At 47.0% G+C, this 15,059-nt stretch overlaps 1 protein-coding gene across 1 annotated transcript in view; it reads left to right on the forward strand.

The window, feature by feature from the left end:
- The first annotated feature begins 12,393 nt into the window (after positions 1-12,393).
- The window catches only part of ALDH1A3 (aldehyde dehydrogenase 1 family member A3), a 37,712-nt gene continuing 35,046 nt past the window's right edge, over positions 12,394-15,059 (forward strand). The window contains exon 1 of the mRNA XM_069867145.1: positions 12,394-12,545. Within this exon, the coding sequence (XP_069723246.1) occupies positions 12,444-12,545 (102 nt within the window). The 5' untranslated portion in view covers positions 12,394-12,443. The remainder of the gene's footprint in view (positions 12,546-15,059) is intronic.

A 15,059-nucleotide genomic window follows, 5' to 3' on the forward strand; every position in this document is an offset into this window, starting at 1 on the left:
TACTAGGACTATACGTTTGGAAAATATATGGACAAAGTCACGGCACTGCTTGCAGAAGGGGTGCTCCTTCCCTTGGCAGGTGACTGGTTGACTGTGTGGGAAAGGAAGAATGCGCCACCTCTAGACGGCTGTGCTGGATGGTCACATGCACAAGTACCTTCCTCTTCAGCAATCCCTCCAGTGCCAAAATACACAGAGTACAGGGATCAAGACTAATCTAGTTGGGAAATATAGAAAAAAATACCTCCTTGCTCTCATCCACTGGACCAAGCATTCTTTCAGGTTTCCCTGGGCAAACAGTTCAGGTTTTGCTGTCAAACCATTGATGCGTTCCAACACAAATATTAAAATCCAGGTTCATAGATTGAGAGAAAACTTTCCCTGGACTGTACCTGTGCCAGCACATAGCTTCTCTCATCTCTATTTTGTGCTCAGAAAATATTGGGGTTTTTTTGCTAACCAGCCAGATAAGTCACCATGGCTCTTCAGGAAGGCCTGTATCTTCAGGATGATGAACTAACTCACCCTGATGTAAATGGGCACAACAAGATGAGATGCATTCTGGTCCCAGATTCCAGTTTTCCCATGCTCAGAGGAAACATTACAACTCAGTGTTGTTTCAGTACTTTGGGGAGAAGGAGGGAGACAAGAGTCCCCATATTGGTTTTTCACATGCCTGAGTCAAATTACTCTCCCTTCTGCAGGGCTTCTTCTGAAATAACAGATCTTACTGTAACCAAATATTGCCATCCAGGAAAGCCATTTTGCAACCAGCAAGGAAGCTTCTTCCTTCTCAGCAGCCACTGAAAAGGCCCTTTGTTCTTGTGCTGAACACCTGGAGAGGGTTATCAGCAGTGGCCTCTTCGGGCCGGCGCGCTGAGCAGCTGTGACAAGACCCAGTGGCATTGGCATTGGCACCTGGGAGCGGCTGGCACCTGTAAACCATCCCATCTGGGCTATTGCGTGGGCAACTTTCGGTTGTCCCCCTCTTCCATGGGGACCAGGGAAACTAGTATGGCCTGTGTTTTCTTTCATTTCCCATTGTAACAACCTCATTCCACACAGTCTTTAGACAGCCTTGAGGAGGTGACACCTCTGTAGAGAACGGAGAACAAGCCTTGGGCATTACTGTGTCTTTCTGGAGAAACTGGTAATGTAAGTGGCAAGGGGCTGACACAGAGCACTGGCATCCTGGGTACATGGTTTGAAACTACACCTCAAAGAGAAAAAGGTGGAACTGTTGACTGGCATCAAGGGTAGGGCATCTGCTGGAGAGGGAGTCACTTGATGTGACCTGGCACAAGACTGCATGCCAGGCTGGCCCTGGGCACAGCTTTCTGCTCTGTCTGTACAGTCATCACCACTTCTCTTTGTGTCTGTGAAAAGACAGTCATACCCATGTCTGCTTGGAAATTAAAGGAAACCCAGCTCATCCAACTAGCAGGGAATTGCCCAGGGGCAGAGTGTTCCTCTCCATAAGAGCTGCTTGACAGTAGAACTGCACTGTATAAACCATCACTGCCAGGGAAATCAGCTTCAAAACCTGAAAGATTTTCATACTTTTGCTGCATTTTACATGATTAGAAGAAAAATCTGCACAAGGGGAGGAAACCTGGAGAGTCAGAAAGCAAGAGCTATCAGGGCAACCTGGAGAGTTGCCTACACAAACTGAGCCTGTGCTGGGTCTGTGAGGATTTTATCAGTGGCCTCAGTAAAAATGGTATCTGCAACCTATGAGTTATTTAGCAGGTCTAGGCCTAAAGGCTTTTCTCTGTGTATTGATTTTTCCACTAAAGTCACTAGCAGGACACCCCATGTCACAAAAATGAGTCCAGAGAAGAGCAATGAAGCTGGTGAAGGGGCTGGAGAACAGGCCTTATGAGGAACGGCTGAGAGAGCTGGGGGTGTTTAGCCTGAAGAAGAGGAGGCTGAGGGGAGACCTCATTGCTCTCTATAACTACCTGAAAGGAGGTTGTAGAGAGGAGGGTGCTGGCCTCTTCTCCCAAGTGACAGGCGACAGGACAAGAGGGAATGGCCTGGTTATTCTATGATTCTATGAAAAACAACAGCAAAGAAAGAAAATGGATCATTCTTCCTTTCCTGATAATCCAGATAAAATACTGACTCGTACAAGGGAGTCATACATCGGGGGATTTCAGCAATGCCTCATCACAGGATGCAGAGCTCTGTGAAGTATTCATTCTGCAGTAGTTCTGCCAAATATTGAGAGAAAATTGCATAATGTGAGAAGGGACAGACCACAGCCAAAGCTTCAGCCTCTGCAGTGGCATATCAGGGTTAACGACACAAGTTCTTTCATCCAAGATGGCATCGTTTCCATTTTCTTTGGACTGTAGCAGTGAAAGAACAAACATTTTAAAACATTCAGATGAGACTTTTGAGTGCCAGTGCTGAATCCCTGTGAGGTTAAAATAAACTGACAAAATAACATCCTGCAAAAGCTTTACCTGAGACAAACCACGATTTCTATATTCACGTTCAGGCAACTGGTAGCGTAAGGGCCACTTTAAACCTTGGTGTCTGTCCAGACACCAGTACCAGCTCTCCCATGGCTTTATGTTTGCATCTCTTTCTAACATTCCTCCCTTTCTTCCTTGCAAAGGGAAAATTTCCAGGTTTGTGCCTTTTAACTTTGTTCATGGTAGCACTCTTGACAGAAGGATTCAGTGTCTGTTTAGTGTCTTTGCAAGGAAAAGAGAGAAACTTCTCAGTTACATAAAAGTTTGTATCAAAATTCGAGAATCCAGATTAATTATAGGAGCCTTGCCTTGTATCATTCAATTTGTTTGAATAGCTTTAAAGATTAAGCAGATCCAAGGCCTAACAGAACCAGAGCCAGTAAGACAATAGCTGAGATTTTCCTTTGAAACAAAATATACAGGTGGTTTCTGTGAGTTTCTATGTCTATCTGCCCGGCTTTTTTATTTTTACGTCGTATCCAATATCACAGAACCTGGCAGTAGAAATCATATAGCAATTTGTGAAAGCTTGTTGCTGTTCTAGATATCATATAGTCTGTTCCACACCAGCAAAGACAAAACCAATGCCTTTACTCTTCCAGTTTTCATTCAAAGGATAATGATCTCTGGTAACAAAATATTTGGCAGTAGCATTATTTAAAATGCACAGAGGAAATGTTTGTCCCTAAGTCAAGAGACTGTCACACAGTCTCTATTCACTTGGTATTTACCAACGATTGCCAAAGGCTAATCTACAAAAAGCCCAGAGTTAAGTTTATCACACTCCATCCTCAACCCATCCCACTGTAAGGGAGGAAAAAAGTGTAATTACTGAATTTCTTTGTGGCCAGAGAACTTATAAACTCTGTGTTTTACCCAGCAGGCTGTAATGACTCCTTCGGTAAATATCTAATTAGGTGGTTGGGGTGGTTTTTTTTCCCTGTCATCGCATACTTTCCTGTTTTAAAATCCCTTCGCGTTAATCGACTTCTCGAGTTTTCCAAATTTCTCACTCACGCAGGAGAAGTAAATAAGAAAAAAGCCGAGGGGAGATTTCGGTCTTGGGAACAGGAGTCAGAGATGGGGATTTGCAAAGGCTAAAGGCAAATCCTCCCCGAAATCTCCGTCCGAAATACCGAAAACCGCAGCCACGACCTGCCCGGCACCGCAGGGAGGAGTGAGACCGGTTCGAGGGGGAAGCCGCGTTTGGGGGTCCCTCCCCGAAACCCAAAAGCACTTAAAACACCGCGAAAGACACGGTCTGGCGGCGAACCGTTTGAAAAACTACAGGTTTTCTTTTAATTGTGCAAATCCAGAACTTGGGAAGTTTTTCTTGGCCTCGGTTCGCATTCCCTCGCCCGCCCGGCACAGCGACCCCCCGCCCCGTTATTCCGCGGAGCCTCGAAACTTGCAGAGCGGTGCGAGCCCTGCTGGGTGATGCTGGGGAGGGGAGGAAACCCCAGGTGGGGAGAACCTGCCCCGGGGAGGCTGGGAGAGGAGCCGAGCATCCACCCCGCTCCGCTTTTCCCTTTCAGCAGAGATGCTCGGCGCCAGCGGCGAGAGGGGAAACTGCGCATCTCCGGTCGAGAAAGAGCAGAACCGGTGCCCAGGGAAAGCTACCTGCTCCGGGGAAGCACCTCGGTGCGACCCATGGGGACGGTGCCAGCCGCTTCCCACCTCGGTCCCAGCAGCCGTCGCCTCCCCGCAGCATCGCTGCTCCTCCGGGCACCCCGCGCATCCCATCACCACCACCTCCCGAGTTTAAAACCCGGCGAGATTGATCGAGTTTTTTTTTTTTTTTTTCTTTTTTTCAATCGGACCGCGCCGAGGTGCCGGGGCTGACCTGGAAAGGACTGGGAGCCCCCGGGGATGCCGAGCTCAGCCCCCGCCGCACCTGCCCCAGCCCTGGGGACGGGGGGCTCCGCTCCTCCCCTGCACCCTCCACCTCTCCTGCCCCTTCTCCCTCGTTAGGAAAGTGTTAGGAAGTTGCTGAAGTGCGAAATGAGCCTGCGAAATCTCGTTGTCCTCATTAAACTCTGTCAAGGAGGGTGACAAGAAGCAGCGGAGGGGAAACAATGCGGGCAGTGTTGGGGAGAGCCCCGCGCCGGGGCAGCCTTTGTGCCCGCCAACAAAAGCTCTTGTTTGCATGTGTTAAAGGCCATTAAACCGCGGCAGCCCCAGGTGCAAACGCCAGCGCGGAGCGGCCGCGCAACCTTCCGCGCTCGGCAACACCGGGGCTTTGCCCCCAAACGCCGGTATTGTCGGGGCACCGGGGCTGCGAACGGGCGGGGGTGCGCGCCGAGGGCTCCTTAATGAGGGCTCGGGGATGGCTCTTCATTAACAGGCTTGTTCTGCGCGCAGGCAGACCTGGGTGGGTTTCTCTCTCTTCTCTGCGTGCCCCTAGATTCGTCTGCCCCCCGCCTCAAGCTGCTGCGGGAGCACGGGACACAATGTTCCCTATTGTGTCCCCTGAGACGCGCATGGGACACGGTCAGCCCGGGGTTGTGGATGCGAACCTGGTGTGAAAAAGCCTGGTAGGCATGTGCCGTGGTTTGGTTTGCTCTGCCGTGCTCATCAAGGTATGCTGGGACGTTGTGAAGTAAAGGAATCCTTATAGAAAGCATAGAAAGGATGGTGGTTTTTCAATGCCTGGTTGGAGCAGCAGAATTCAACCCAAAATATGCAAAGGATGGGGCCTGTGCAAAGATAAACCACAAAAAAAAACCCTGTCTTGCACAGGTAAAAGCCTACAAGAAACAACTTCACCGCAGTGTTAGCATTGCAAAGGACTGGCATGGGGCTTTGTTCAAGAAAAAGTATTTCCAGGCCCTGTTGCAGCAAGTCCCCATCACTTCATCCCCAGCGGGTCTCTCTGGGATCTGCCCCTTGGCTATTTTAAAATGTGCTGTTAATAACAATTCATTACAGTTGATAGAACTGGGAGACTTGCCTTTTATTTTGCAATTAGACATAAAGGCTGTGATCTGGCAAACCCCGTGCACTGGAAGCATGTGAGTAGCTCTTCTGAAGTCATCTGGGACTGCTCATGCGCTTAACACTATGCCGGTGTAAGTTTGCAAGATTGAGGCCTGAAATGGTATCTTCTTCAACGATATTTGTTTACCTGCTCTGTTCTGTATTTTCTAGATTCATGATGTGCCCCGCAAAACTGTTTCTCTGGGAAGACCTGAAGTGGCTGGAGTCAGCTGGGCACAGCTCACGAGTAGCGTTATGAAACCAAATGCTTCTTCCTGTAAACAAACATTGTTTGCAGGGGCTTGATTTGGGAAGACATCATGGCAGTGGGTACGTTGCATTGCAAACTGTTCAGCTGTGCGAGTCTTTGTGTACTGAGGCGTTAAGGCAGACTTGTTGGGCATTGGGCCCAGACAGATGTGATGATGAGTGAGAGCAAAGACACAAGGAGGAAAGAGCAGAAGAAGAAAGCACATTTTAGGCTCCTCAGTTCCTGACTAAGCTTCCAAAACCCAGGCACTGGCCCCAAATGCCTCTTATCAAGAGAAAGTAGGAAGCAACATGATCTGTGTCGAAAACAAACATATTTGTTTTTTTCATTTGCCAATCCTGCAAACAAAAGCTGTTTGTAGGCAAATAATCCTCTAGGTCTGCATCGCTAGATCAATGCAGGGAGTGGCTCCTATCGGCTTCATGGTGCCAGACACACTGAACGGTTTGTAATGGAACAGGGCCTTGAACTTCTTCACAAAACAGACCCTATCTTAGTAGGTTATCGTGCACTTGCTTCTGTTCCTGCTCCCACTCTCCTCATCTTCCAATGTCAGGCCTGGCAGGGAGAGGTGAAAGCAAGAGGAAATAGAAGTTGTTTTCATATAAAAGGCTCCAAAATGTTCAGCTGTTTGTTATTTCCCTCCCACTAGCTTTTCCAGTTTACTTTTGGAGACAGGCAAACTAAAGGGAAGGCCAGTCTTCGTGCACAGTCAGTTTAATACCAAAGATACGCATGGAGAAAAATAATTTGATTGAGGATTTTGCTTCACGAAGTAATTACAATGGAAAGTATAAAAAGACTGCATTTTTCTTCAGCCACCAAAGTCATGGTTTGCTTCATGAGGTCATGTTTAGGATTACAAATGCTTACACAAACAGCATTTCAGTATCTCGTATCACTTCCCTTCACCTTTACTGATAGATTTTGTGGAGGTCGACAGGAATGGGAAATGAAACTCTTCTTCAGTCCTAGGAATGGGACTGAAATGGAAGCATGAGAAGGACAATAGAAATACTGGGAGAGTGCTGAGTTCATGGGGTAAGGCTGCTTCAAACTCCAAGACATAGCCAACACCTACAACACTTCTCCACTAATATCACAACTCAGGTAAGGTTGAATTAACTTTAAAAACCTATGTAATACATAGGATTTCCAAAGAATCTTCGAGACAGCCTAATCCTCTATGAAGAAAAGGTATCTCTCTGGAGTCCAATCCTTTCAAAACTGCATGTGAGTGCTTTGATAAAGTGAGTAGAACCTGTCCTGGCATAACATGAGAGACTTTTTCATTAACTTTCTTTCATTTGCAATGCCTTCCACAGTCAAAGGCAGCAGTCCAGTTATCACCGTTTCTCCTACTTCTTTTACATGGCAGCTGATCAGGTTTGGTCTCAATGAACTGAATAAAAACCTGTGCAGAAGATGAACTTTTAAGCAGCAGTGATTACTATTAAATAGCTACATAATTGGCTAGGTAGGTTAGATAGCAAATAGGTGCCCTCATTGCTAAATATCTTCTTCCAATGGTATCTAAAGAACTGTTTCTCCATCTTTGTATTATCTGAGCCTGAAATAAAGAAGCCAGCCCAGTAAGAGTGGAGAGGATTGAGGGAGCTCACTACAGCCCATTTGTTTTGGGGTCTGGAATGGATCTCGGGATTCTGCAGCCAGAAATTATTTGGAAAAACAAACCAAACCCAAACCCACTGGCAAAGTACTGCCTCATGCCCTTCAAACAGCCAGCCCATATCAATCAAGCAGTCCACTGCTGCTACCAGGGAGCCTGTAAAATGCCAGTCATGTTGTATTTCAACACAGTTCACCCTGCTGCTAACCCATATTGTGGTGAATTTGATCAAGAACGATGAAATTCATGATTTTTAAGTTTGCTTAGAAAAATGAACACAAACCCTAGAAAGTTACTCACAGACAACAAAGTTACAGGAACAGTAAATTTACAAAATCTGGCACAGAAAAATAATAAAATTCCTACATTAAAGTCACTGGGGAGCAGTGCCCAGTCGGCTGCACATTCTACCTTATCTGGGTGTTTAGGTGGGAGATCTTCAGATCTGGCTTGTTGCACAATTACTGTTTAGCTTGAGCTTAGCAGGAGCTGAGGTCCAAATGCATATCATCCAAAGTATTCAGACTGTAGGTGACTCACATCAGGAATCCAGAATTATGAAGACTTTTTTAATTCATCACTGCTTACTTTCTTTCCTCACTGATAATACAGAGTCAGCATCCTCTCAAAACTGCTGGAAAGGAAATGCTGTGTGTGAAACACCCAGACACTGCTGTCATGAGGACCATGGAAAAACTGTACGGAAATGAATAATTTTGTGCCCAAAGCACAGTTTGAATAACAGGCAGTAAAAAGCCCCATTGCTGCACATTAAACAAGAGGAGAATAAATCATGAGGGGAGCTGCTCTCTTAGGAGGAACAACCATTGCCAGTGCAGAGTGAGAGGGGTGGCTGTAGGAAGAAGTCATGGATAACTTAATTACAGTTCATCACGATGCACAAAACCAGGCAAATTCTGATCACCCCTAGCTGTTGAATGCTGGAGTGTACAGCCTCAGCAGCCTTTCAGAATAGATTTATGAATGTAAATGAATGTATTTATGTTTGTGTGTGTATATGCTCTGGGATATATGTAAAGTAAGCAGAATAAGCTTTGGCTCAGTGCCATATTAACCCCTCTACACAGCTGTGGGACTTGTGGTCAGCTTGAAGCATAGATGCAAAATACCATTGAAATATCAACTGATTGACTTGTACAGCAGCTCTCAACATCTGCACCACTGCTGAGTGGGCTAGGAGCAAGCCATGGTCCTGTAGGTGATGCCAGAGTTGCCTACAAACATTGAGTTCTTAGATGATGTGGAGACGTCCTCATTGATCCTCTGGATACACCTCCCCTGCACTCCCCGTGTGGAGCCAGGACATCAAACATGTGTGCGATACCAGAGTATATCTGGAGGAGAAGTTACCACCAGCAATATTCCCTTCATTATGGTTAAATGAGGTGAGGTAGTCAGAGAAATTAATTCCCGCAGAAACTCTTGGCATCCTTAGCAGATAGGGAGACAGCTACATCATAGCACGCACATCTCCTGTGACTGTCACTTGGTACACACAGACAGACTGGCACAGACAAGTGTGGTCAGGTCTCATTTGCAGTGGCAGATTTAAGAGCGTACATGTGTGACCCAACAGAGGAAAGGCAAACTTTGTGCTGGCTGGCAGAGAAGAGCTAGTGTACCCACAGTCTGGAAACTTTCTGTGAGATAGGGCTCCAAGGAGAAGCACGGTGCCAGGGAATTCACAGCTATCACAGTCAGTGCAGCGGGTTAAGGATACATATTGCAGACATCTCTGCAGACACTGCTGCAACAGCAGAATCTAACAGGGTGATCCAATAGTAATGTGACCTGTCATTGACAGATGCTTTTCCTCTTGTGTCTGTTTCTGACACAGTAATCAACGGTTACAAACTTAGGTAAACCCCATTTTTTCAGTGCTTCCATCTGAATGGTGGCATGGCCTTCCTGGAGCATGGGAATGAATATAAAACATCTCTTACTTGCTCTGATTTGAGCTCTGCTGTTGCATTTAGGGTATCTTCTGCTGAGCTCACCATTCTGCAGTCTGGAGGAGTGGGTGTCTGTGGATCTGATATAGGGACCAGCAACAGAAGAAATGTCTCCTGAGGCATGTGGAGTTGTTCCTGTTTATGGTAGGACTGAGTTTGCCCAACAAGGGACTAGTCAGTGTCCACAGAAACTTTTGATGGTGGAAAGTTTTGTGATATTCTTGTGATGTTTTTTAAGGGGGCTATTGCATACAGCTACGTGTATTGGTTAAAGTTTATTATTTCAGCTCATTCATATGTCTCTGACTCACAATTCATTCCATTCGTACAGGCTTTTAAAACTCTTACATATCCCCAAGCCCTGCAAGTGGAACTTGTGCCTTATATATATCTCATACTGCACCAACATTAACTCAAAGAAGTGATAATGCATAAAATAATTTTCCCAGGTATGTCTTGTAAAAAAAACATTCCTCATGAGAGATAAGAGATGAAGTCATTCTACACCAGGCAACCCACTGGAATGGCTCTTTAGACACCGATTTTCCTGGAACTTCTTATTCATCTTTCTCCTTGTACAGATATTTTGTCCTGTAGTTAAAGGAGGACTTTCTGTGGGCAAAATAGATGAAAATGGGTAAGTTCTGTCGGTATTGTGCTACCTCTGCAACAAATTCCTCCTTGTTCCCTGATATTTATCTAATTATTACTTGTAGTCTGATGCATTCTGATAAAACCAGAAATGGCAAATAACTAGAGGCCCAAAAAAGTTCTGATGCCAGACTATGTCACTAGCCCTAAAATGGTCATGTCTCTTCCAGAGAGAACAGACAGACCAGTCTTCTGATGGCAAGCAAGGATAGCTTGGATCCAAACTCCTTTTTATTTGGGCCAGGATTATGTGAGGATTTGGTGAAGAGATTCTTCTGGCTTTGATGCTTTTGTAGCTTTTGTGGGAAACAGCAACTGTAAAGTTAAAAATGGACAGCTTAGAAATAAACATTTCTGCTGTTGTAATGCATCCCTTTGTTTTCTGAGAATGCTCACTGGATTCTGTCATTGCATACAAAGATATTCCCACAAATTATTGATAACTGAAGCACCTTTGGTCTGAAGAGAAAACTCCATCTCGCTGCTGCTAGGCAGGATAAGCCTGTCAGTATTGGCAGTTCAATGGAAATTGATTCAGTGATTTCTGTGGTAAACATATGTGGGCTTTCTTTTTTGGGGGGTAGAGGGGGATTAGAATGTGTAGAATCTTCCTTTCTGTTATTAGCAATTCTCAGGAAACAAGCACCACCAGACAAGTTTTCACCTGGGCAGAGGATCTCCAAGAATATCCTGCAAGCTGCAGGAAGTAGGGTTCGATTCATCTGTGGTACTTTCCCTTCTGAATCAGCACTAACCCTTATGCTGCTATGATATCACAGGCTATCTACTTTTGGAAGCGCTGAGTATATTTAAGCATTCTATCAGCAAAGTGCTGACTATTGCTGGGGATTACAGATTCTGTGAAACATTTTGTAAGATAATTTCTGGCATCTTGCCACTTGTTATATGGAAAATATGTTGTATTATCTTCCATGTGTGTGTGGGCGTAAGGGTGCTCCCAGTGTCCTGGCCCCCAGCCTGCAAAGACTAACATATATTTTATTCAGAATGAAGTTAAGCAATACATAATGAACTTGTTCAGGCACAGAGCCGAGATCTGTCACTCTAGACATGTACCATATCCTTTAGGACTTCTTGAAAGACAGCATCTTTCTCAACATTCAGAGTACACTACTATGAACACTGTGCTAGAAGTTGACTGTGTGAGACTCAAATATATAGGTTACTCATTTCTGCAGGAAGTTTTTGCTGAAGGGCAGGTCCTGCCCCAGTAGGCTGAAGTCCTTTGACTGGGATAGTCAAACTGGGGTGGTCAAACTGGTCCCATACCAATGCGTGCATACAGGATGTGGAGGAGCTGCTGCCAGCCACATATCATATATTTGATGTAACTCTTCTTCTTTCCCTTCTTAATCAGCCCTGGAAAGCTCTGCAGAGGCATGGAGTGAAGGATGGGGTGTAGCAGGTTGGGGTTAAGGCCATCAGGGCACCAGGAGTAACAGAGGAAGGCCCTGAGTAGCTAGAGGTTTGGGTGTAACATGTCATGTAAGGGGAGAGCCTTTGAGACAATCCACTCCCCGTCACCATGCCCAGGGAGGATGAGGGTATTGCCAGAGAAACCTAAGCACATGTCCTCTAGTGACTGGGCAGATTTCCAGGGCACAGAGAGGCAGTGGAGGGCACATCCTCCCACATTCGGCCTGGAAGAAGCGAGGATGGATGGTGCAGTCAGGGCTCTCTCCTTCAGCACCCTTGCCAGCAGTGAGGCTGGGACTGACGGCCACCTCTGAGCAGAGAGGTCTGTGGCCCGATGGGGCTCCTCCTGCCACAACCCCGAGGGGAGCTCTGTGGGGAGCTGTGAGGGCAGCAATGGAGCAATGTGAGCATCCCCAAGGGGAGCCCTGCAGGAAGCCATGAGAGGATCCTTGAGGGGAGCTCTGTGAGGACCCATGAGGGGAGCCCTGAGAGGAGCCCTGCACAGAGCTGAGAGAGGATCCTCAGGGGAACAACCAGGGGAAGCCAAGAGGGGATTCCTGAGGGAAGCCCCATGGGGGGCAACGTGAGCATCCCCGAGGGGCGCCCAAGGGGAGTTAAGAGAGGATCACCAACAGCAGCCCTGCAGGGAGCCATAAGGGGAACCCTACGGGGAGCCATTCCCTCGAGGAGCCCTGCAGGGAGCCCCGTAAGAATCCCCAAGGGGAGAGCCCTGCAAGGAGCCATGAGGGGGACCCCGTGAGGAGACCCCAGCCCTTCACCCAATGGGAGCGCGGGCGGGGCAGGGGGCGGGACGAGGCGCGGGCTGCAGCCAATGGGAGCGTGGGCGGGGCAGGGGGGCGGGGAGAGGTGCGAGCTGCATCCAATGGGAGCGCGGGCGGGGCAGGGGGCGGGGCGGGGCGTGGGCCGCGGCCAATGGGGGCGGGCGGCGGCGGCGGCGCGCGCCGCTCTTAAGGCGTCCCCGCGCGCTGTCAGCGGCAGAGCGGGCGCGGGCTCGAGGCGCGGGCATGGCCGCCCTCAACGGCGCCGTGGAGAACGGGCAGCCGGACAGGAAGGTGCCGCCGGCTCTGCCGCGGCCGCTGCGGGGCTTGGAGGTGAAGTACACCAAGGTGAGTGAGCTGGCGAGGGGAGCTGGGCAGGGGGCTGTGCTGTGCTCGGTGTAGTCAGGGCGGTGGTAGGGGGTTATTCTTTTTAATATAACATTTTCTCTATTACTGTCTTTTTTCTTCTAGTCTTCTGCCTCCCTGGGCAGTAGGTGGCTGGGGTGAAAGTGCAGTTGGGTGACTGCAGTGAACAGGCAATGTGATGTTTCTAGGGGAGCTGCAGGTGCCCCCAACCATAAAGCCCGAGAAACCAGATTATAGGAAAAGAGAAAGGAAAATATTTGTGGAGCTGCTCATTTCATCTCTCAATGGCTGTGTGGCGGCAGACCTGTAACAGCTGTGGTGCTGTGGTGACCTGTCCCCTCCCGCACACCCTGCTGCTATTTCCCCAGCGCTCACAAACCTGCACGCTGAATGCTTTTAGCATCATGCTGATGCACAGCAAAATTGGCTTTGGATGGAGGCAGGGGCAAAAAGAGGCTTATCTGCGTGGAAGCCGCTTGACTATCTTGGATGTGGTATGAAGCTCCCTTGCAGTGGGAGGGGGCTCAGCATCAGGGTCTGGGTTTGTGCCCTGGTGAGGCACGGAACATGGAGGAGACCCTCTGTCCTGCCAGACTGGGCCTTGTGAAAGGGCTCTGTGATAGGAATGAGGCCACCCCACAACTCCTGAAGGGGAGTGGTGGTCACCCAGGTCTTGTTGGTGGCTTGCTGTCCCAATAGAGATCCTCTATTGCCTCTCTGCAGGATGAGAAGTCGGTCAGCAAGCCCACACAAGCCTGCAACTCTGCTATCCGTTGAGCTTCTCTTTAAACAACCTTTAAACTGTTGCTCCTTACATTTTTGGGCTTAACCAAAGGCTCCTGAACTTTGTAACTCCCTCCCAGAGGTGAGGCTGGTGTTGGTGCAGTGCTGAGTGCTGCTGCAGAAATCCCTGCTCCCTAGCGCAGCCATAACTCTGCAATAGTAGAGTCTTTTTGTTCTGTAACAGCCTGACCCACTGTCTTGCGCAGTAGGGAAAATATCCCGGCTGGTTACACTGCTAAGCAGCCTTGACTGCCGTAATTTAAAGTATGTGGCTGGACTAAAAGAGCTGGAGGGACTGAACGAGCATATTAATTACTGTTAAATTTCTGAAATCAGCATTAAAGAAAAATGCAGAACTTGAAGCTGATTCTCTTGCCATGAGGAGTAAACAGCGGTAGCTTATCCAGTGAGATGTTGATTTGAATTATGCATCTAAAGTACTAAAACAGATTAGCAATTAGTAGTAATCACTGGACTAGATCATCTTATGAAGAAAAAATAGATAAAATTGGGATGTTAAAAGTTAATCTAGCCATTTATCTGCAAATTGGATCTACAGCTGCTGATTGTGGAATGGCGTAGTGCTGCACAAACAGCACCTTCCTGTGTCTAAAATGGACACAGCCATTAGAGTTCTTAAACATCTAAATGTTCTGGATTTTGTTGTTTTTTATTGTTGTGAACAGTTTTAAATAGCCCTTTGGGATCTGATCCTGCAGTCGTGTGTGCTTTAAAACATGTGTGTTTTTATTCTCCAGTTTTGTCAGAGACTGTGCACTAAAGATATCAGAGTAGTCTCTTAAAAGCGGAAACCAATGTTAAAGGTGTGAATTTGACATTTGATCTGATGCTCCCAGTGCATCTAAGAAAATGAGCAGCAGTCAGTTTTCTTAAAGCTGCGAGGGGTTTTCTATGGAGTTTCACCAGATGTTTACAGCTGACGGCACACTTTCCTCTGCTTAGCGGAGATTTCTGTTTTCAGTTCTACCAGTTACGGGGTTGGGGGAAAGGAAAAATTTTCAACAAAGATCTTGTATTGAGCAGCTTAGTGTCTGTCATGGATGTGTGATGGAAGTGATCTGTCCACAATCCAGTGTCTCAAATGCTGGTTATGAAGCGTGAATGGCTGATACGCTCTTCTGTGTGATTTCAACTCCTGGCACCAAAGACTTGGGCTATGTGGTGTGATACTTAGAATTATGCCAACATATATGTTACATTTAAAACAGCCTGATCTTGTCACTCTTGTGTTTTACTGTTGCTTACAGGAACATTGCTTTCCCATCCCAACCCTTTTGCATAAAGGTAACGATGAATGTGGAGGAAAAACAGTATCTTTTCCCCAGTCCTTAGTTTGTAAGCATATACCTGATGCTGTAATTTTAAAGACCCTGTTGTATCTCCCACACTTATAATGTTACTTTCTTTGTTAGTGAAACAAAGGAAAATTGAAGTTAAAATGCAGCACTTGGATAATAGAGATTTTTGAGAGTATTATTGTTAAGTTAGTCTTTCTAACATTGTATCTCTTCTTGTGACTTCACTTGGCAACATCTTTGGCAAAATTTTCTTTTCATGGCCTGTCTGAAACAGGTGGGTCCAAAAATTCAGCTTTTATGCCAACTACATCTGCTTTTTGCAGAAATAGCAAGGAAAGAAAACTATGACCCAAAGCAGTGGGAATTCCGAATGCAAGGGATGCAACATTAATCT

Source organism: Phaenicophaeus curvirostris, chromosome 12 (assembly GCF_032191515.1).
Source record: "Phaenicophaeus curvirostris isolate KB17595 chromosome 12, BPBGC_Pcur_1.0, whole genome shotgun sequence".
In the NCBI taxonomy this organism is placed as follows: Eukaryota; Metazoa; Chordata; class Aves; order Cuculiformes; family Cuculidae; genus Phaenicophaeus; species Phaenicophaeus curvirostris.